Here is a 19,504-nt window from a genome sequence, read left to right on the forward strand (position 1 = left end):
TAGCAATTTCACAAAATTGCCAAGACTAGGACTCAGGAATGCAGTCTCCCACTGCAGAATGTTCTGGAGGGGCTGGAGGTTAAAGAACAGACACCCAAAGCACAGAACAGAACAGTTTATTGGGTAAAAATGGAAAGCAACTGCAGCCACACAGTTCAGTGAAATCAAAAATAAATAACTCCTTTTTTAGAGCCAAATCTTTGATTAAATTGCTGAGATTTTGAGTGGCTGTGTTACCAAAGGGGCTGCCCCTCATGGCAGAGTGACTTCTGGTGTTGGGACATCCACCACAGCCAAGGACAGGGCCCTGGGGTGGATTCCTTGGAGAAATTCCACAGGGAGCAGCTCCAGCTCAGCCCTTCAGGGAGGACATGCCAGCTCTCATGATTTCATCCACCAGGAGAATGTTGCTGGCAATCACCGTGCTGGAAACAGGAAAGAAATACTGTTACAACTGCCAAACTCAGCTTCATTTTTGTGTTCCTTCACAAGAGATCCCCAGTTTTACATCACTCAAACACACACAGAGTAACGTTACAAAGTGAAATACTGCCAGCCTTACCATGAATGAAGCAGCTGCTTTTTGACATTGTAGTTATCCCAGATTCCAGCTGCTGCAGCCACCATTGGCTCCCCTGCAACAGAAGTGAGGCAACCTTAAACAACAGCTCACACAGAGACTTTCTGCTGGCTGACAGCTGATATCACTCACTGTATCCAGCAGTGTGCTTTATCCTCTAAAAACCGCAAATCAGAACACACCCAACTACAGCAGCCTGACTGCCAAAGCTTCTGTGCAGCTTTTTATCAATGAAGATGAATTTTCTGCACTCGGAGCTGAGCCAGGCTCTTACTGGAGCATCACCTGTGGCTGAGGGAGTCCTTACCAGTGTTGAGATCAACCCCAGTGAGCTGCCCCGACTCCATGTGCTCTGCCTGGACCTTCACCAGCGTCTCCTGGGGATCGTATCCCGAGTTCTGAGCAAGCACCTGGCACAGAGCAGAGGGATTGGCTTCATTTTACTGATCAGAGCCCTCCAGCAGAAGAAGCACTGAGTCTGTGTGTGCATTAAAGCCACTTTACCACCCAGGAACTCTTTTTACCTTAGGAATGATGAGCAGAGCATCAGCAAAAGCCTGAACTCCGAGCTGGGCTCTTCCTTTCACACTGGGTTTGTGTTTGACAAGAGCATTGGCTACTGCCACCTCCAGTGCCCCTGCTCCTGGCACCACACATCCTGCAAGGAAAAACCACCTGTTTCAGTTTAAACAGCTCATATTTAGTGCAGTTTCATCTCTTCCTTCCATATCCTGCACTTGAACAGGTGAGTAATCCACCACAGAACTAAAAAATCACCTCGCACTGAGCTCAGGCTCGGACTGGAGCAGGAACCAAGGGAGCTGATAGATAATTCCCTAATTTTGGGATGAGTTTCCACAGGTCCTTATGAAGATTAACAGGGAGGGGACTCACCATCCTCAATGGCATTTTTCACAGCTCTCAGCCCATCCCTGACTGCATCCTTGATCTGGGTCAGCGTGTGCTTGTTGGGGCCCCGGATGAGCAGGGTCACCGAGCGGGGGTTCTCACACTTCTCAATGAAGGTGTACTTCTCCTCTCCCTGTGGAAAACAGAGCCAGGTTTGCCTCTCAGCCTCTTGCTTCAGCAATGTCTACACAAATTAATAAACTGGATGCTTTCAGGCTGGGTTCTGCACTGACAGCACTTCAGGAAGTGATGAGAAGCAGCAGAATTTTATTTCTGTTTTCTCAGTCTGTGACAGGAGCAAACATCCAGGCAGATGTTCACATCCAAGTGGATTTGTAGTATTTTATTTCAATACTCCAGCTTTACTCTTCAAACACTTGGTCACTCACCAGTGTGTACTCATAGACAAGCCCTGCGTGTCCCAGGCAGTCAGGAGTGAGATCCTCCACAGAATTCATGGCAGTGCCACCACAGGCCAGGGTCAGTCTGAGAGAACAGGCAGAACTCAGCTTTGTGTTCAATAAAACCCAAAATCACTGCTGCAGATCCTAGGCTTGCAACAGTTTGGTTTTGTTCATTCTACTACTAACGTGTAGAATTAAGGCTCCTCTGTAGGTGTCTGCATTTAAAGCATCCCGAGAGCTCAAACTGCCCTTTCTGCAGTTTGTCCAAACTGCCCCCAGTTACACCACAAGAGCTGCACAGATTGAAGTGGAATTTTTAGTCAAAACTTTAAAGATGGATTTAAGCCAGACTTGACTGACTGTCTCAGTTTGGAAGAGCAGATTATTGTATCCTCTCCTCTCCCCAGAACTGACCTTTCCATGTTCCTCCTTTTAGCTCTCCTCAAAGCAACTATTCCTTCTTTGGCAAGGGCATCCAAGGAAAATGGATCAATTCCCTGCAAGCAGAAAGTGACCATCAGCATAAGGACAAAGCTAAAAACACCGCCTCTCACTCTGACACTTTGAAGTTCTTCCTCAAGGCTCAAAGGAACTGTACATTATATTCAAAAGTAACAGCCTAAATTTAGACAACGCTGTCATTTCAAGTAATTTTTAGTTATTCTCTTCATCTCACCTTCTGGTTGATCACAACAAATCCTTTGTCTGAGTCACCACAGACTTTTCTTTTCAACTCTATGATTTTGTTGACTCTGTCTTCAATGAACTTTCTTTCTGCTTTCACCAACTTCTCCCTCTCCTCAGCACTTTTGTAGAAGAATCCAGAGCTCACCTCTCTGAAGGGGAAAAAAACACAAAAAGCAGTCAGAAAACTTCCTCTCTGTTGTAGAAATAAACTTGAGCATAAGGAATGAGCCTTACAGTAACATTCTGAAGAAATCCACCCAAAACAAACCACGCCCTCCAACCCACACTGCTGTTCCTGCTCTCTGGTTCAGAGCTGTTCCACTTCAAAAAATAAGGCAGACACTTGAAGCTGAGAGAACTCTGAAGTGTATTAATGTTTTTGCTCTAGAATATCAAACTGTGCCCAAGAAAGAAAGGACCTTCAACCTTTCTGTGATCACACAACAAAATAAAAACCACTGTGAAGCTCTGCCTCTCACAGAGATTTTTTCACCCACTACCTTTCCCAAAAGGGCTGCAGAAGGGGTGTCACCTTTCCCCTTCAAAGTCTTGGTTGGTATTTAAGCACATTTTAGATAAAAGTCCTTAGGACACGAGCCTTTGCTGTGTACTCACGTTTTCTCATACTCCAGAGACACATTGCAGGTAAGAATAAAAGCATCTTCCACTCTTTTCTTCATGTCAGGGTGGCGAGCTCCATGATCCAGAACCAGCCCCCTGATCAGCCTGCAAGATGAAAAACCATTCTGGGTGTCCATGGACACAAACACAGGATTTCACAGAGTGCAGAGTGGAACTGCTCCAACCCAAACTGCCTGGGCACTTGTTGGCAGTGAACAAGGATGATGTGCTCCCCTTCCAAGGGCATGCTCATTCCCATAGAAAAGCACACCAGGCAGAGTGGAAAAAAGGAATTTGCTCTGGCATGGTGTCTGACTGCATCAGCTACTGAGGAAAGCTAGTGCAGAATTCATCCATGCACTGAGGGAAATGGAAATCCTATGGAATATCCAATCCACAACCCAGTTTCCATTTATCAAATGCTGCTTTGTATTTAACAGATACCAACCTAAAACATCATCAAGTTACAGATCCTAAGAAAAAAAGAATATTTATCCAACATTGTTAAGCCAGTGGTGTTCTTCTATTTGATAATTTCATCAAGGAATCAATTCAGTGTGTGAGAAACTTCTGCCATGATATTTATGGCTGAAATCTGTATTTTAACTCTTCTACTGGTAGCTTTAGGACACCCTAAAGAGGAACCAAAACCCCCCAGGCTCCTCAAAGCTCATGGCCCCATTATCTGAAGCCCAAGGATCCTCCTGACTTACGTTGTGTCTGTTTCTGATTTGTGCTTCATCTCCATGATTTCCACCATGTACAGGTCAATGGGCTCGCCTGGTTTTCTGACTGTCAGGACAGAATCGACCACAGCCTGCAACACAGGGGAGGGAAACATCCCAAAATGACCATCAGTCTTCCAAAGTGCAAGCTCACATTTTTCACACTTCAAATTCGAGTCCCAGCACTTTCAAAGCTGGCTCTCTTCACACACAGAGGCAGAGGTGACAGGGACACTCACCTCTGTCAGGATGTCGGCAAGCTCAGCGTGGACTTTAGTCCTGAGGGAAGTCCTGGCAACATCGATGAGGGTCTCCCTGTCCATCTCCTTGGAGACTTTGACCTGCTCCAAAACCTCAAGTGCTTTTTCCTTGGCAATCTCAAATCCTTCTGCTACTATTCTAGGGTGCAAACCCTAAGACAAGGGAAGAGAAATCATTGCACAATGGAAGGCAAAATGGTTCTTTTTCCACAACCAGAACCCTTGGTTTCAACATTCCCTGGCAAAGCACAGGGAATATGCTGCTCAGGCCATGTGTTCTGTCCTTCTGAATACATATAAAAGGAATGCAAATCCTTCCAATGCAGAGGAAAAGTACAGATTAATTTAGCACCGAACTCAAACCAAGGGAACTACAAAGCACACTTGGGTGTTCGCTGTGCAATACCCACGTTTACCTGCCCTCAGGGAGGAGCTCCTTTTAAACTCTTCAGAAGTGTTTTGACTCACACAAAACAAAGTAACAGCAGGTGTCACACAAAACCTTAAAAGCTACAGTATCCACAAAGAGCAGCTTTGATTTTAAACAGGGTTAAGTCCTCTCCTCTAGCTCTTCCCCCTTTTTGCAACTTCTCATTTTGAGCAGAACAATGTATTTGTTTTCCACTCCTGTTAAACATTGAACAAAAAAACCCCACTGAGGGATCTCAGTGAAAGTTTTACCTCGCCCACCTACAAATGAAACACTGCATACACACCTCAGAAATATAAAGATCTGCCTGCTTTAGGAGCTCTCCAATGATGAGGACATTCGAGGTGGTGCCATCTCCAGTGATGTCATCTTGTGCTGTTGCTACTTTTGCTATCAAGGAGGCCGTGGGGTGTTGGATTTGCTAGACAAAAATAAGAAACTGAGCAGTTGAATTTCACTGCAGTGGTACAGCAAACAAAAATCTGAGATCAGCTAACAAAGAACTGAAGGTGATGTTCTAATGGTTTACCCTAATTGGTTTGCTACTCCTCTGGCTGGTTATTTTACTCATTCTTGTGGTGCCGTTTATATTTTTAACATTATTTTCTTTATAGTATTACCTCAACCTGCATTTACTTCTTTACCCTCCTCCCAAGGACCATTTTGCTTCAATGCATAAGGGCGGGTGGGGCAGGGGGGACGCGATTCCCCCTCACCCAGAAGCGCTCGTCCCTCCCTAAACCCCTCTGCGAGGACCAGCCCCAGCTCACCATTTCCTGCAGCAGCACGTTGCCATCTTTGGTCAGCTTGATGTCTCCGGACCCCGAGACGAGCCTGCGGGCGGCACAGGGCGGGTGAGCAGCGCCGCGGCCCCAACACACGCGTGTGAGGCCGCGGGCCCGCCCCGCTCCTTCCCCATCCATTCATCCAGCCGGCCCCAAACACGTGCGGGGCCGCGGCCCGCGCCGCTCCCTCCCCATCCCTCAGCCACCCGCCTCCACCTTTGCTCCCCTCCGCACATCCAGGCCCCCACCGCGTCCCCTCACGCCTCCCCTCAGGCCGTGCACCCCAACCCCCACTCCCAACCCCACCCGCGGCGAGACGCGCGGGGGCTCCCTCACATCTTCATGGTGCCCTTGGGGCCCAGGTTGGTCCTCAGCACGTCCTGCAGCCCGCGGGCCGCGCTGATGTTGACGGCCAGCGCGGCCTGGGCACGGGCCACCTCGGCCTTGGGGTTGAGCGCCTTCACCGCCATGACTGCGCTCCTCTGTGGGCAGCGCCGGGCGGGGCGGGGCGCCGCCTCCCGCCCGCCCCTTCTAGAACACTCCGGGTTCGCCCATTGGCCAACGGGCGCGACGCCGCGTTTCTATTGGTTATAATGCCTGTCGCTCATCCCGGCGGCTCCCGCCGCCAAGGCATCCCGGTTCTCATTGGCTCATTGGCGCAGCAGCCGCGCTCCCATTGGCTGCAGCGCCTGTCGCTCCGCCCCAGTCTCGGCGCCGCCCTCAGAGCGGGCCGTGAGGGGAGCGCAGGGAGGGTGAGGGCGGTCAGTGAATGGGCGGGGATGGTCGCTTCTTAATCCGCCCCAGCGACTCCGCAGAAGCGTGAAAATAAATAATTAAACTCGCTGATTTCACATTACAGCGATATAATTAATAGTTAAGTGGACTGGATTAATAATCAATGGATCTTGGTTAAATTCGGGATTGAGGTTAATGAAAACTCGTCTTCTCATAACACACAAGCTGATGTGTGGGGCACCGAGGCCTCCATAGCCCCCAGTGCACACCCTCTGCCCGGGGCTTTCCTGGACTGAATCCCTCCCAGGGGCTCCAAGGATGGGGATGGTCCCTCCCAAGGCCGCACAGAGGTTTCTGTGTAGAATAAAACCAGAAATATTATTGTCAAGACAACCTTGGAGGGTACTGAAGTGTTCTCCCTAAGTGGCCTGTCAGGGCTCACTCCTGCAGACACTGAAATATTTGTGTTTTCGGACTCTAAAATGCAGGGACAAGTGATTTTCCCTGGAGAGGAACTGGAGAAGAAGCTCCTGCCATGGTCCCTCACAGCCCTGCGGGCGCCAATTGAATCCCGAATTTCTCCATCTGGGCTCGGACCCTCCAACGCCCACTGCAGTGACACCAGGTGTGACACAACTCCTGATTTCCAGTGCTGCATGAGGCAGGTGCCCGGCCCCACGGTCATCCCAGGCAGCTCCCAGTGCTCTGCAGCCCAGCTGCTCCTGAGGGGGCTGACCACAGGGACAACAGGCCCTGAGGACAGGATTTTGTCAGGATTTGGTGCAGGGAAGGCAGAGACCCTTCCCCAGCACTCACCCACCGGGCATGAAGATGCCCGGAGAAGCTGGAAGTGTCCAAGGCCAGGTTGGACAGGGCTTGGAGCAGCCTGGGATAGTGGAAAATGTTCCTGCCCATGGCAGGGGGCGGAAACAAGGTGCTCTTTAAGTTCCCTTCCAACCAAATTTATGAATTCTATGAAATGTGTCCCTCTCCATCCCACTTTTTGCAGCAGGGAGCTCTGGACGCAGCCCTGGGTTGCTCCAGCAGTGCAAGGAGCTGGATGTATTTCCACACCACCTCCAGGAGTAAAGTCTGAGCCTGCTGTTGGGTCCAGCTTTGCTGCACAGGAGTTTTGGGCAAGCTTGATGGAAGAGTCAGTGTCAAGTGTCAGGGCAGCCTGGCTGGGTTTGGCTGCAGGCTGTGGCACCTGCTTTGGGTGAGGATCTCAGGTTTCTGGGCAAAATGCCACGCTGTGCACAAGAGGAGGACACCCACACGTGGCCTGTCTGTCTCCCTGGAGGGGACAGCTGCTGCTATCCTTGGGATTCTGTTTTTTTAATGTTTTAGGTGCTGTTTGGACATCCTACAAGTTTGAAGCCCTATTGCTGAGCAGTGTCATGTGAAATATTTAAATGCTGACTCCAGTGGAGTGGCTGGGCTTTCTCCTCTGTGATTGCAGTCATTAGAAATAAACATTAAACACTGCAAAATGCAGGGAATCACACTTGCCTTTTCATTATTTGCTCTGTTAACTCTGTTAAAATGCTGTCTGCACTTCGTTGGGATGCTGAACCCATAACAAAACCTGGCCCAAGAGGCTGCTGTGCAAATATCTGAGATGCAATGTCCAGTTAAAACACTCCAGCCCTGCCCTGCATTCTGGAACTCCCAGGTCAAACATTTTGTTGCCTTTTGCTTCTCTGCTTTGTTATTTTTTGCCTATTCCTCTCAGGACTGTTCTCGGCAGAGGGCAGCCTTGTCAAACCCATCCCAGCAGGCTTGTTATATTTTATGTTTTCCTTGCTGATGCCTATGGAAAGGCAGGAATTGCCCATCCTAAAACACCTGTGGGCCAGGTTCAGGTTCGGGAGAGGAATTATTTCTGCTGGAAAATAAAGGGAAAATTTAGTTTTGAGATGGTTCTTTTTAGGAGAAGGGGAGAGGAAAGGAAAAGCTGTTTTCAGAGACATCCTAATCCCCATGCAGGTGGTTTCTGCTGGTTTTTGTACAAATTCAGAGGTTCTGTAGTGACATACAAGAGCTGGGTGCTCTGTTTGTATCAAATTTGTATTTTCACTCCTGAGCATCCTCCTACTGCTCCCAGGCAGAGCTCTCTGAGTTTATTTGCTGGCTCACATTCCTCAGGATAGTGATTTTGTGTTCTAGTAACATTTCTCACTAGCATCTTCACATTAAAATCCCATTTTCAGCCATAAAGACAAGCTTTTCTTCCTTTTTAAAAAAAATTTTAGCTGTAGAATTGTTCTATTTGTTTTTTATGTGTAATAAAAATAAAGGGCAAATGCTTACAGGACTTAAATTGCCCTATGAATTCAATGGATTACACCAGGTTAAAATCAAAATATTTAACTAAATTAAAGCCAACATGTCCATTAAAGTAAGCCAAATAAAGGCAATATCCTTCATTAAATATTCAGCAGCAATTCTCTCAGTCAAGCCAGGCACTGCTTATCTTGGCAAAAACCCCTCTGAGATTCTCAGTAAAAGCCATTTTCTTTCATCTTTATCAAGATGGGTTTTCCTTTAACCTTATTCACAGAAATGATTTCTAAATCTGCTTTAAACAACATCCCACCCTGCCATGATAAAGCTGACAAACAGCACCGGGCTGCTGATCCCAGTTTGGCAGCACAGGGCCTTGGTCCCATCTTCTCCTGACTCAAGAAGTTCCTGATAGATGATCCTGTCATGTCCTGCGAAATTCTGAAAAACCATAAAGGGAGGAGGGGCACAGAAGGGGATTTGATTTAATTAATAAATGGAATTTTGAGGGGTGGTGCTGCCAGGATGGCAGAAGAGGTCATGCACAGAGCGTGACTGGAGCATCCAGCGGTGCAGAACAGACAGGCAGCAGTCACAGGACTCCTGGCACAAGCGGAAAAAAGCAGCTAAATCAGCTAAATCAGCTTTTCTTGACCTTGAACCAAGCAACTCCTGGGCTGGCACTCTCCCATTTCCAACCCATGCAGTGGAGGGAAGATTTTCCGTGGGATGCTGGGCAGCTTTGGCAATTTTTCCACAGCTTTTGGGGAAACAACACAGAGCCTTTTCCCACGCCTTTTCCCTTTGCTGCCGAGCTTTTGTCAGCTTTGGCTGGGATTTGTGTGTGTAAAACTTCAACAGCTTAAGCCAAGAGGAGATATTGCAACCTTAAATACCTGAAAGGTGGTTGCAGTCCCCTGGGGGTTGGTCTCTTTCTCCAGGCAGCACTGACAGAATCAGAGGACACAGTCTTAAGCTGTGCCAAGGAAAATCTGGGCTGGATGTTAGGAAAAAGTTTTTCACAGAAAGGTGATAAAGTTCTGGAATGGGCTGCCTGGGGAGGTGGTGGAGTCACCTGTGGCAAGCACATTTCTTTCTCACTCAGGATTTTTTCAAAGAGCAGTGCAGAGGAAAGAAAGAGAAAACAACATCTATTTCAGCTCCTTGTTTTCCCATGTGGAATGTGTTTGGAGAATTGTTTACCTGGGGTGATTGCTTGATTGAATTCTGGTGAGAATTATTTGAGCCTGATGGTCAATCCAATCCACCTGTGGCTGGACTCGAGCGAGAGGGCCACAAGTTGTGAGTTAGATATGGTAGTCAGAACAAGTAGGTTTGTAGTTTTAATAACTTCCTTGATATAGTATATTAATGTAAAGAAATAATTCAGCCTTCTGAACTGGAGTTGGACATTATCATTTCTTCCCAGCGGCTTTGCCTGCATTTTACAATAGTCCCCATGCCTGGGTGTGTTTAACAAAGCTTGGATGTGGCACTGGGTGCCAGGGTTGAGTTGAGGTGTTGGGGCTGGGTTGGACTCCGACCAGTGATTGTGTGATCTCAGCTCCCAAATCCTCCTTTCTCTCCCGAAAACAGCGTTCCTGCCCCTGTGATTTCAGCCAGGAGAAGCTGCCGAGCGGAGCTGCCCGCGCCTCACCGAGCGAACCCCCCGCGCCCGGCCCGGAGCGGCTCCTCCCCTGCCCCGGGGCGGTCACACCTCTGCCGCCTTCTCTGCCAGCGAACAGCTGCCCTGCTCGGCTCCCATGTGTGCGAGCACCTCAAACAAACCCCGCGGGCTGCCTGACTCAGCTCTTTACCGGGGCCCGAGCTGCAAAATGCGGCTGCCGTCCCTCGCAGCCCGTGCTCGGGGCTGGTGCCGCTGACGGGCGCAGCCGCTCCCTCCCTGCGCGGACCTTCCCAGCGGCGGCAGCACCCGCGGCACTTCCCTCTGTAAGTCACCGCACCGCGCTTTGCTCGGAAGGGTTGGAGTTTGGCTCGCGGATCCCTAACACAATGGGTTTTTTGGTTTTTTTTTCCCCAGCAGGGAAAATGAGGAGGATTTTGTGCCTGTGCTGCCCAGCCCCGGCGTGGCGGCTGTTTTATAACAGCAGCGTGAATGAATGATGCAATCGGGCACGGGGGGAGCAGCAGCGTTTTGGCAGGACGGGCAAAGAGGGGATTGGAGAGTTGGGAGGTGGATGTCAACATCCAACAGGTTCCTTCTGCCCTTTTTCACCTGCTTTTCGCGAGGTGCTTAAATGAGTTCGCTGTGAGGCACTGCTGTGCAGATAATCGTGTGGAGCTGCGAGCAGCTCATCTCTTGACTCCCAGACAGCTTTGTGCCACTGCCTTTACAAACGGAGCAGGAGGTTAAAGAAAAGCCTAAACCTAAATAAAAAACCCGGGAGTTTTAAAAAAACTTTAAAAAAATGAAGAAAACGCAGGAGATTAAGGACTGAATCTCCCTATTCTCACCCTGTAAACCACAGAAAGTTATGTGTGGATGGGTTGAACTTCTAAAACTTATATAAAACATAAACACAATTTGCTTAAATATAACTAATCTGCTTAAATGTATCAGCTTTCCTCTAAAGCTTTCAAAACGTTGCTAATTCTGAAGATGAAAGCTCAGCACAGAAAAGCTGTGCCACTGTGTTATTCCCATTTTACAGATACAGGACTGGGAACAATGAGGATTAAATGGTTTGTTTAAACTCATACCATGGAAACACTCCTGGGAATGTTCTTAGAAGCTGTAGGAGGAAAAGGCCCTGAAAAAAGTTTCAAGAACTATTTTCTCCAAATCCTTTGCTCTGAGCAGCAATTTCCCTTCAAGGCAAAATAAACAGTTTAATGTGGTTGAACTTCTGTTAATGTTCAGTACAATGTTAAATGGAGAAGTGAATCATAAATTGTTTGCAAACAAGGATATTCCTGAGTGCTGGATAACATTTCATTAAGATTCACTTAATCTTCATTTTTAACAGCAATAAATGTGATCATCATGCAAAGTAGCAGCGTGGCAGCACTTCTGAAAGCTGAACTATGACAACAAGGGAGGTCTAGTCACAATGAGGGGTTTGAAATCTCATCAAAACCTTGCAGCCCCAGAACACCTGCAGTTCTGAGCACCACTTACTGCTTCCATTTGCATTACATGTGGATACAGAGGATGGGGCAGTTTTTCCCTGTGAGGCAAGTGCCCTTCTTTGAAGGGACAGCAAACACAGAAGATTTCAGTTGTTTTCCTTTCCCATGTGCTCTTACATAATTCCCCTGTTTGTGACTCCACCCTGTCTATTATGAAAGAGAATTATTTCTTGTGAAAATGTTTGTTTTTTTGGTTTTTTTTTTTTTTTTTTTAACAGCCTAATGAAACACTTCATAGTCTGGAGGCAAGGAGATCTCGCAGGAATTCCACTCTTCCCTTGTAATTACCTTTTTTCACCATCTTTAACTCAAGTTTCACCCTACCTCTTTTTGTCTTCTTTAGCCATTTCTTTGCCCATTGTTCTTCTCTTCCCCATATTCTTCTTTCCAGCTTTTCCCTGTGTTATTTTATACCAGACCCGTGGAAATGTTTGCTGCTTGGATGCTTTTCTGGCTAGGAATTGATTACCTACCTGAAATTCAGTAGTAGGAAGATCAGAGATTCCCTATCAGTGTTTTTCATATGGAAGTAGAACCCATTATTTGTAGGAATTTTCTTTTTTCTTCCCATCTCATTAAAACATTTACACTTTTAAGGAATCAGATGCTCCGTATTATGGAATAAATAACCTCTGCCACTTACACAGGCCTCAACCACTCTGGAATACAAACTTGCTTTTCCCTAACTGCAGCTGAGTTTTGTCCATAGAAGGGTTTTACACAACTTTAATTCTATTTGCTCTGATGTGCTACTGATGATTTTTGCAATTCTTCCCTTCCAATTTGTCATTTTTAGATAACATAAACCACAGTTTGAAACTATTTTCAAAGAGGAATAAAGCGAGGACAGGGTTAATTCCAGCTATGACTCCACAATAATTCTTTATTTGTCCATCAGAGTGCAAACTCCACCGCAGCTTTCATGCCATCATTGTCTGGACCATCCAGCAGGGAAAGGAGCATGGGAAATGTGGATAATGTCAGAGAGAAGGAAACGAGAACATTTCATCACTCCCAGCGCACATTTGGAGAGATAACGTTTTTCTGGGGGGGATTAAAGCCGTGCATCAGCCCCAAATTCCAGCTTGTCACCGAGCAGCCACGTCACAGTGTCCCCTCACGGTGCCATTGCCTCACGCTGTGGCAGTGCTGCATCAGCAGGGTGACGCCAATGTCCCCACTGCCCGGGGATTTTTCCCTGCAAACACAAGCCCAGCTCTGCAGCCCAGAGAAAGTCAAGGCTGAAGCAAAATAAACGTGCAATTCACGTGTCACCTGTCCCGCCAGTGCCAAGCCTGACCTCAGAACTGGCCTCTGGCCACCAAGCCTTACCTCAGAGCTGGGCGCTGGCAGAGGGAAGTTTTGATGTCCATGGTCACTTTTCTTTTATATGCTGTGCTGATGGCTTATAACTATTTATCTTACATGTCTGGTGGAGTCTTTGTAGAAAAAGATAAAACCCCACATGGCCTGCAGCAAATAATCCTTTAGTCATGATCCTAAGGCTAGACTGGAGCTTCATGCACCAAGGGCAGAATTGTGCCAAACTGCAGTTCAGACGGGCTCTGTAAAAGCCCTTTTTTGGGATAGCTCCTCTAATGCCACCACTCCCCTCAAAGGCAGCAGAATAAACCCCAAAAAGGTTTATTCTGAGGTCCTGTCTGAGGGCTGCCTGTGCCTCTCATGTCACCCCTTGTCTCTGTCCCTTGCCAATTGCCATCTCCTGTTTGTCAGGCAGGATCTCTTGTGCAGACACAGCTCCTGGCTGTTCACAACAGGTTTCACCACTCAGGCTGGGTGGTTCCTTCAGACACATTTCCACCTCCCAGCCACCTCCAATAGATTGGAGAATTCTCTTTTATTCCATGCACAAGAGCAGATAAGAGAGGTGTGTGCTCTACATTTGTAGTGATGATGGGAATTTTTCGTAAAGCCTTTTGTATCCCGATATTCATCAAGTCCTGGGAATAAACCCAAAGGTTCTGTTCCTGCTTTGACCATTAGTGAGAGGAAAACAAAAGATGAAAGGTTATAAAGACATCTATAATTCCTAAGAATGTGCTGTTTGATGGAAAAGAACCTGCAACCCAGATCAGTCATACAAGACAGGTCCTGAGAGATGTCTGAGAGATTAGAAGAAACAAAAACTTCTGAAAACAAAAAAATCTGATAAGTGAGATAAATAGGAAGGTGTTGTTTAAATTATAGATTAGTAAACAGTAAAATCCACACTGAATTAATTCCCCTATGAAAGGATGAAGCACAAGCTGAGCAGGGATGACTAAGAAGATACTTAACTCTTTAAGCTACTGATCTTAAGAAGTGCTCAACATATTGAAGTGGACAGATCAAACAGGGTAGAAAATAAACTTTTGTCAGGGACTGTTATGGAAAATGTGATGTCTTGATGGGTTGAGTGAAGTTCTCAAAGGCCAAGGGTTAGATGGATTTATAAAAGGCTAATCCCTAATGTTAATGGTCCAGTCTTTTATTAATGAGGATCTAAACCTTCCTGATTTAGGAACAACCACTCATTGATAGGTTTAGGATAGTTTGCAATCAATCCTGAGGGATTGCAGCAACACCTGGGGCAGAGATGAGAAACCAAGACGCCTCTGAGATAAAGAGAGCCCTGCAACCTCACAGAGCTCTTGGCAGCCTGGTGCCTCAGCCAATGCCAAGGATTACAACCTTGAACCCACGAATGGGCTGAGGCAGCAGGGAACAAATCAGCAGCAGCCCAGGGCTCCACGGCCCACCTGGAGCACGAGGTGACCATCAGTAGGCAGCAACAGCTGAGAGCAAATCAGCAGCTGAGCCAGACCTCCACCACCATTCCCCTCGGGATAAAAGCCCTGAGCCGCCTGCGCTCGGCCCTTCTCGCCCACGCCAGAGCAGCAGCACCAATGGCTCAGGAAACAGTGCACTACTCCCACTCAGAGAAAGATTTCATCTTGTCCCCTCACAGTAAGAAGGCTCCCAAAAGGATGGCGTCCCTGATGGAGATGAAGGAGATCTTCCGCAGCGCCGACGCCGTGTGCTTCGACGTGGACAGCACCGTCATCAGGGAGGAGGGCATCGACGAGCTGGCCAAGTTCTGCGGGGTTGGGGACGCCGTGGCAGAGATGTAAGTATGGCTGGGGGAGCTCCCACAGGGCAGGAGAAGTGAGCTGTGATCGTGGATTTGTCCTTTACTGCCCTTTGGTTCTGTTGTAGATGATGGCAGTTTGTAAAGGGGTCAGGGTAGTAAGTGGGATTAATGCTGGATGAAGTGACTTGGTTTGGAAACTGTGAGGCCACCCAACAAAACTATCCTGGAATAAATTCTCTAGTGGTAATTCTGTGGGATTAATGCAGGATGAAGTGATTTGGTTTAGGAACTGTGAGGCCACCCAACAAAACTATCCTGGAATAAATTCTCTAGTGGTAATTCTGTGGGATTAATGCAGGATGAAGTGATTTGGTTTGGGAACTGTGAGGCCACCCAACAAAACTATCCTGGAATAAATTCTCTAGTGGTAATTTTGATAGACTAAGAGCAGCCCTCATCATTAAACCTGGCTGAGCATTACCAAACCCTGTTCTGAATGAGGAAACCTTACCATGAGAAGGAGGAGAGGGGACAGCACTCCCAACCCATGGCTGAGGCTGGGAAACAGCACAAGCTGAAGCTTTTAGCAAAAACTCTGTTAGATTCAGCTCAGGAATATGGTCCCAGCAGGGCATCACAGAGGGATGGAGCCATTTTCCTTTGCTCCACGGGTTCTCCCATCCATGGAGATCTCCTAGCCACCAATTTTTGGGCTCAGCATAACCTCTCTTACCTGGTTCCTTGTCGTTCCTCCTGTTGTTGGGAGAAGCCCCAGCTGGTGAAATGTCCCTGATTTGATTTTTTGGCTGTCCCTCAGGACCCGCAGAGCCATGGGTGGCACTGTGACATTCAAGGCAGCTCTCACAGCACGGTTAGGTCTCATCAGGCCCTCCTATGAACAAGTGCAGAAATTAATATCTGACAACCCACCTCAGCTAACTCCAGGAATAAGGTAAGAAGATTTTTTTTTTAAGTATTCAGGAAGCAGATGGAATAAATAAACCAAATTCTGTGCCACTAGTGGTGCTGTGAGGCCACAGAGCTGGCTTGTGTTGCCTTCCTGCTCCATCTCCATGCTGGGTGTGCACAGAGCTTGGATCAGGAGCCTGACTCCATGGCTAGTGGTTAAAGATCCATGGAAAAAGAAAAGATTCTTAGATATTAACTGGCACCTTGGCTGCCAAGCTCAAACCCTGGCTTGAGGATTAAATGGGAATGGAAAAGAATCTGTTCAACCACTGGTTTTTCAGAGGTGATGGAACTGGGAGGAGATTTAATACCTCCTTAAATTTGGTCTATTCTGCAACTCTGTTACCTCTCTCTGACTCTGCTCAGTGCAGTCACACCCCTGGCTCAGTTTAGGGGATCCATTGCTCAGAGCTACCCATTCTGAAGTCCCTAAAACCATTAAAATTAAAGCAAACACACATAAATGTGTGTATTCATTCATCCTGAGGTTTGGAATGAACATGAACTATTTAAACTGAAAAGCTCTGAGTATTTTTTTCCCTATTCAAATTGTTTCTATCAATTGAAAATAATTTCTTTAGCACAAAATCTGAGCATAACTTCAAGTCTAAAATATTTTTAACATATGAAAGGAGTTTTAGATGATCTTGTGCTTGCATTATATCTTTTTTTCTGTAGAAGACAGCTAGAGGTAACCACAAAGAGAACATTGTTTCCTGTTCAGGATCACATGATTTTCCTTTTCATTCCTTCCTTTTCTTCCTCCTTTTCAGTCCTCCTCTTTTTTCCTCCTTTTCATTCCTTCCCTTTCTTCCTCCTTTTCTGGGTCCTGCTTTAAGCCTCTGCTTTGCTTTTCAGTCTTTAGTGTTTCTGCTGTTCCTGCCACCCCTTCCCCTGCTCCCCTTGCTCCAGGCTGATCTTCTGCCTCCAGAGCCAAATCCTCAAAACTTTGCACTGCCTTCAAGTTCTGCTGGCATGAACTGGGGTCACAAACTTTCTTTTTTGATTCCTTTTCTGTAGCTGGTGCCCTCTCCTAAAGATGGCATCGATGTCCAGCATCTGGTGAACCAACTCTGAGCTAGAAAACTTTTGCACTTTGCACTTTTCAGCCCATTTAGCATTTTGGAGCAGCGGTTTTATCTCATTCCCTGCTTTTTGCTGCATTCCAGATTCATTTTCTTGCTGTTGTTTCACTTCAGAAAAGAAATTTTGAACTGGATCTGCTCTCACTTGTTCAAGGGAAAAGAAAAGTTTTAGGGAGTGCTTGGTTTTGAGGAATGAAATGATGGTTTTGTCCAGCTCTTGCCAGCCAGGTGTGTGCACAAAGAAAGAGGGAAAAGCTTTGGGCAGCAGAGGTGGATGGAGCTGGGAAGCAGCACACACCCAGACTAAGCTGGACTAGCACAAAGCCTGGCTTAGGAAGGATTTATTTGCCCTTTGTGCCGTCTCTCCTCAGGGAGCTGGTGAGCAGACTCCACCAACGAGGGGTTCAGGTGTTCTTGGTCTCGGGGGGCTTCCAGAGCATTGTGGAACACGTGGCCCTGCAGCTGAACATCCCCACAGCAAACGTCTTTGCCAACAGGCTCAAATTTTACTTCAATGGTGAGAGCCCCTCCACCCTCCTCTCTCTGCTCATTAATGGCACTTTTCTGCTTCCACCTCTCAGATATTGGGCTGCAGGCACTGTCCTGTTACCAATCCAGCTGATTCCATGGAGGAAAATTAACAAAACCTTACCAAAAACCAACTCAGGCCATGCTCAATGTAACAAATAGAGCTGCAGTTACTTTTTAATTGCAAGCTGTGCCAAAGGTAAAACTTATTACAGCTGCTGAGAGCAGAGTTTCATTTTCTCCTCAAGTCAAAGAGTCCATGGCCTGAGCTGCTCTCACAGCCCTCCCTTTCAGGGGCTTTGGGGCACTGGAGCAGAGCTGCTCTGGATTTGAAGCTGGAGTGCCCCAGCAGAGCTGTAGGTACAGAGGTTGTTCTTACTCAGGGTTTCCTACTCAGTCTCTGCATCATCCTGGGTGCTGCTCTTGGGATGTTCTCACCAGAGTGTTGGGAATGGATTGGCAGCACTGCCCACACAGGTTTCTGGTTTTCCTTGAAAATGTCTCTATTTTCCTTTGAAAATCCCCCCACTGAAGACTTGGGTGAAATCCCAGTCTAAACTTACCTTGGAATTATTGATTTGGGATGCTGTGCTGTGGGCTTTACAGGACTGCATGCAATGAAGTCAAGACCACAGGCAGAGATATTCCTTCATTTCCAAGAAAATATCTGTATTTCCAACTTGTCCTTCCACTGTTTTCTAGGAGAATATGCAGGATTTGATGAAACACAACCAACAGCTGAATCAGGGGGGAAGGGAAAGGTTATCTCTCATCTGAAAGAACAGTTCCACTTCAAGAAAGTGGTCATGATTGGAGATGGAGCTACAGACATGGAAGCCTGCCCTCCTGGAGTGAGTATTGCAGAAATCCTGAATTCCTTCTGAGCAAATCCTTGGGGCATAAATAAGAGTGAGGTTTGGATTCTTTAATAAAAAAATTACCAGAAAGACAACTTTTATAAATGCTCGTGTACCAGGGAGAGATTTTAATTCCATCTCCCTTTCAGCTCCTTTCCCCACACAAAAGTCCCCCAATACTCCAAAACTGCTCAGGATTTATTTGATGCTTCCCACCTCAAGGCAAAAAAAAAGAAAAAAAAAAAAAAAAAAAAAAAAACCTGCAGTGGAAATTTTAAACTTTCACTGCAGGGGGTTTTGTGAGATGTAGAAATGATGATTGCTCTGGTTAATGATTGAGGACAGGGTTAAAGTTTGCTTTTGGTATCTCTCAGCTGAGGCAAGCAGAGGTAAGATAAACAGGAGAGGGGTAATTGTGGGATGCTGGTGTATGAGCCAATGTTTGCTTGCTCTTGAATGGAATTGCATCACATTTACATCAGATTCTCAGGAAAATCTCACATCTGAACGATCTGGAAGCTACAAGGCACTGAGAAAAACCCCAATAACCAAAACGCTGCAGAATTAATCGTTAATAAATCTGAAAAATGAACATGCAAAGGAAAACAGGATTTTAAAACACAATCTTAAAAGCAAACTTAATTATTGAGAACTCTGTTCCTTCCATGCAATAATCCATGTGCCCATTCCTTGTGTTTTTCCAGGATTGCTTCATTGGATTTGGAGGCAATGTAGTCAGAAAACAAGTAAAGGAGAAAGCAAAGTGGTACATCACCCACTTTGATGAATTGCTAAAAGAGCTGGAAGAGCGATAAATCCTTGTGTAAAATAATCTATTTAACACCTGTAAATCCATTATACAATGCCATTAAACATTTATTTGTTTGCAAACTCGTGGGCTGGAGTTTTTAATGATTCTGGGGGTTGGGGACCTTCCACTCTGGCACTGTGCTATTTAAATAGGTTGGAATGAAAATGGTTGAAGTTTTTTATAAAGCTTTCCTATGGTGGAAGAAATAAATTATTTACTTCCAAGAGAAGACCAAACATAGAAAATAAAAAGTTAAAAATACCTTAAGGGGTTATCTCCTGGTCAATATTGCACATCTGTTGTTTCATCAGTAATGCCTCTACTTATTTTGGGTGACAAAAAAAAGGACAAGGCAACAAACAAGAACTTTGCCTAATCAATAACAGTAATAATAATAATTATAATTATAATAATAATGTAATTCAGGCTGCAGTTTGGCAAGAACCTTTCACAGTACAGAATCTCAGCAGCAGCTAACCAGTGAACAGGTGGAAAACATCACTAAATATCTTTGATTTCATTAAAATTTGGCTACAGAGAACCTGTGGTGTCATCTATTACTCAACATCAGTTACTCAACCTGTCAGGGACAGG

General features: G+C 46.4%; 2 protein-coding genes and 2 non-coding genes across 5 annotated transcripts; 1 reads left to right on the plus strand and 3 right to left on the minus strand.

Annotated features, from left to right (window-relative positions):
* Positions 1-100: 100 nt before the first annotated feature.
* Positions 101-5,934, minus strand: LOC100225248 (T-complex protein 1 subunit zeta). The gene is made up of 14 exons (XM_030288297.4): positions 5,738-5,934; positions 5,387-5,450; positions 4,903-5,037; positions 4,166-4,339; positions 3,915-4,018; positions 3,196-3,306; positions 2,570-2,729; positions 2,308-2,390; positions 1,879-1,975; positions 1,475-1,622; positions 1,105-1,238; positions 888-990; positions 563-635; positions 101-425 (listed from the first exon to the last, which is right to left on the minus strand). Exons 1-14 carry the CDS (start codon positions 5,869-5,871, stop codon positions 353-355), a joined length of 1,593 nt encoding a protein of 530 aa, XP_030144157.3. The 5' UTR covers positions 5,872-5,934; the 3' UTR covers positions 101-352.
* On the minus strand, positions 3,424-3,560 carry LOC115497836 (small nucleolar RNA SNORA15). The gene has a single exon (XR_003963412.2). It is a non-coding gene; the product is annotated as a small nucleolar RNA SNORA15 (small nucleolar RNA).
* On the minus strand, positions 4,458-4,589 carry LOC115497837 (small nucleolar RNA SNORA22). The gene has a single exon (XR_003963413.2). It is a non-coding gene; the product is annotated as a small nucleolar RNA SNORA22 (small nucleolar RNA).
* Positions 5,935-6,147: 213 nt separating the features above from the next.
* Positions 6,148-18,990, plus strand: PSPH (phosphoserine phosphatase). Of its 2 annotated transcripts, XM_032751788.3 has the most exons (8): positions 6,148-6,274; positions 6,625-6,761; positions 10,016-10,369; positions 14,538-14,696; positions 15,478-15,612; positions 17,086-17,231; positions 17,945-18,093; positions 18,804-18,990. In XM_032751788.3, the coding sequence occupies exons 4-8, from the start codon at positions 14,557-14,559 to the stop codon at positions 18,912-18,914; spliced, it is 681 nt and encodes a 226-aa protein (XP_032607679.2). In that variant the 5' UTR covers positions 6,148-6,274; positions 6,625-6,761; positions 10,016-10,369; positions 14,538-14,556; the 3' UTR covers positions 18,915-18,990. The 2 variants fall into 2 exon arrangements, with proteins under 2 accessions (XP_032607679.2, XP_030143845.3); XM_030287985.4 differs by lacking the exons at positions 6,148-6,274; positions 6,625-6,761; positions 10,016-10,369 and having other exon boundaries at positions 14,376-14,696.
* Positions 18,991-19,504: the final 514 nt, after the last annotated feature.

This window comes from Taeniopygia guttata, chromosome 19 (assembly GCF_048771995.1).
Source record: "Taeniopygia guttata chromosome 19, bTaeGut7.mat, whole genome shotgun sequence".
Lineage (NCBI taxonomy): Eukaryota > Metazoa > Chordata > Aves > Passeriformes > Estrildidae > Taeniopygia > Taeniopygia guttata.

Excerpts from the sequence above, each read along its gene's own strand:
- LOC100225248 (XM_030288297.4), bottom strand. The coding sequence starts at position 5,871 with ATGGCGGTGAAGGCGCTCAACCCCAAGGCCGAGGTGGCCCGTGCCCAG. Across the intron at positions 2,391-2,569 it reads TTGTTGTGATCAACCAGAAG|GGAATTGATCCATTTTCCTT; the intron begins GTGAGATGAAGA and ends TTCTGCTTGCAG. Across the intron at positions 1,976-2,307 it reads AAAAGGAGGAACATGGAAAG|ACTGACCCTGGCCTGTGGTG; the intron begins GTCAGTTCTGGG and ends CTGTTCTCTCAG.
- PSPH (XM_030287985.4), top strand. The coding sequence starts at position 14,476 with ATGGCTCAGGAAACAGTGCACTACTCCCACTCAGAGAAAGATTTCATC. Across the intron at positions 14,697-15,477 it reads GGGGACGCCGTGGCAGAGAT|GACCCGCAGAGCCATGGGTG; the intron begins GTAAGTATGGCT and ends GCTGTCCCTCAG. Across the intron at positions 17,232-17,944 it reads GCTCAAATTTTACTTCAATG|GAGAATATGCAGGATTTGAT; the intron begins GTGAGAGCCCCT and ends ACTGTTTTCTAG.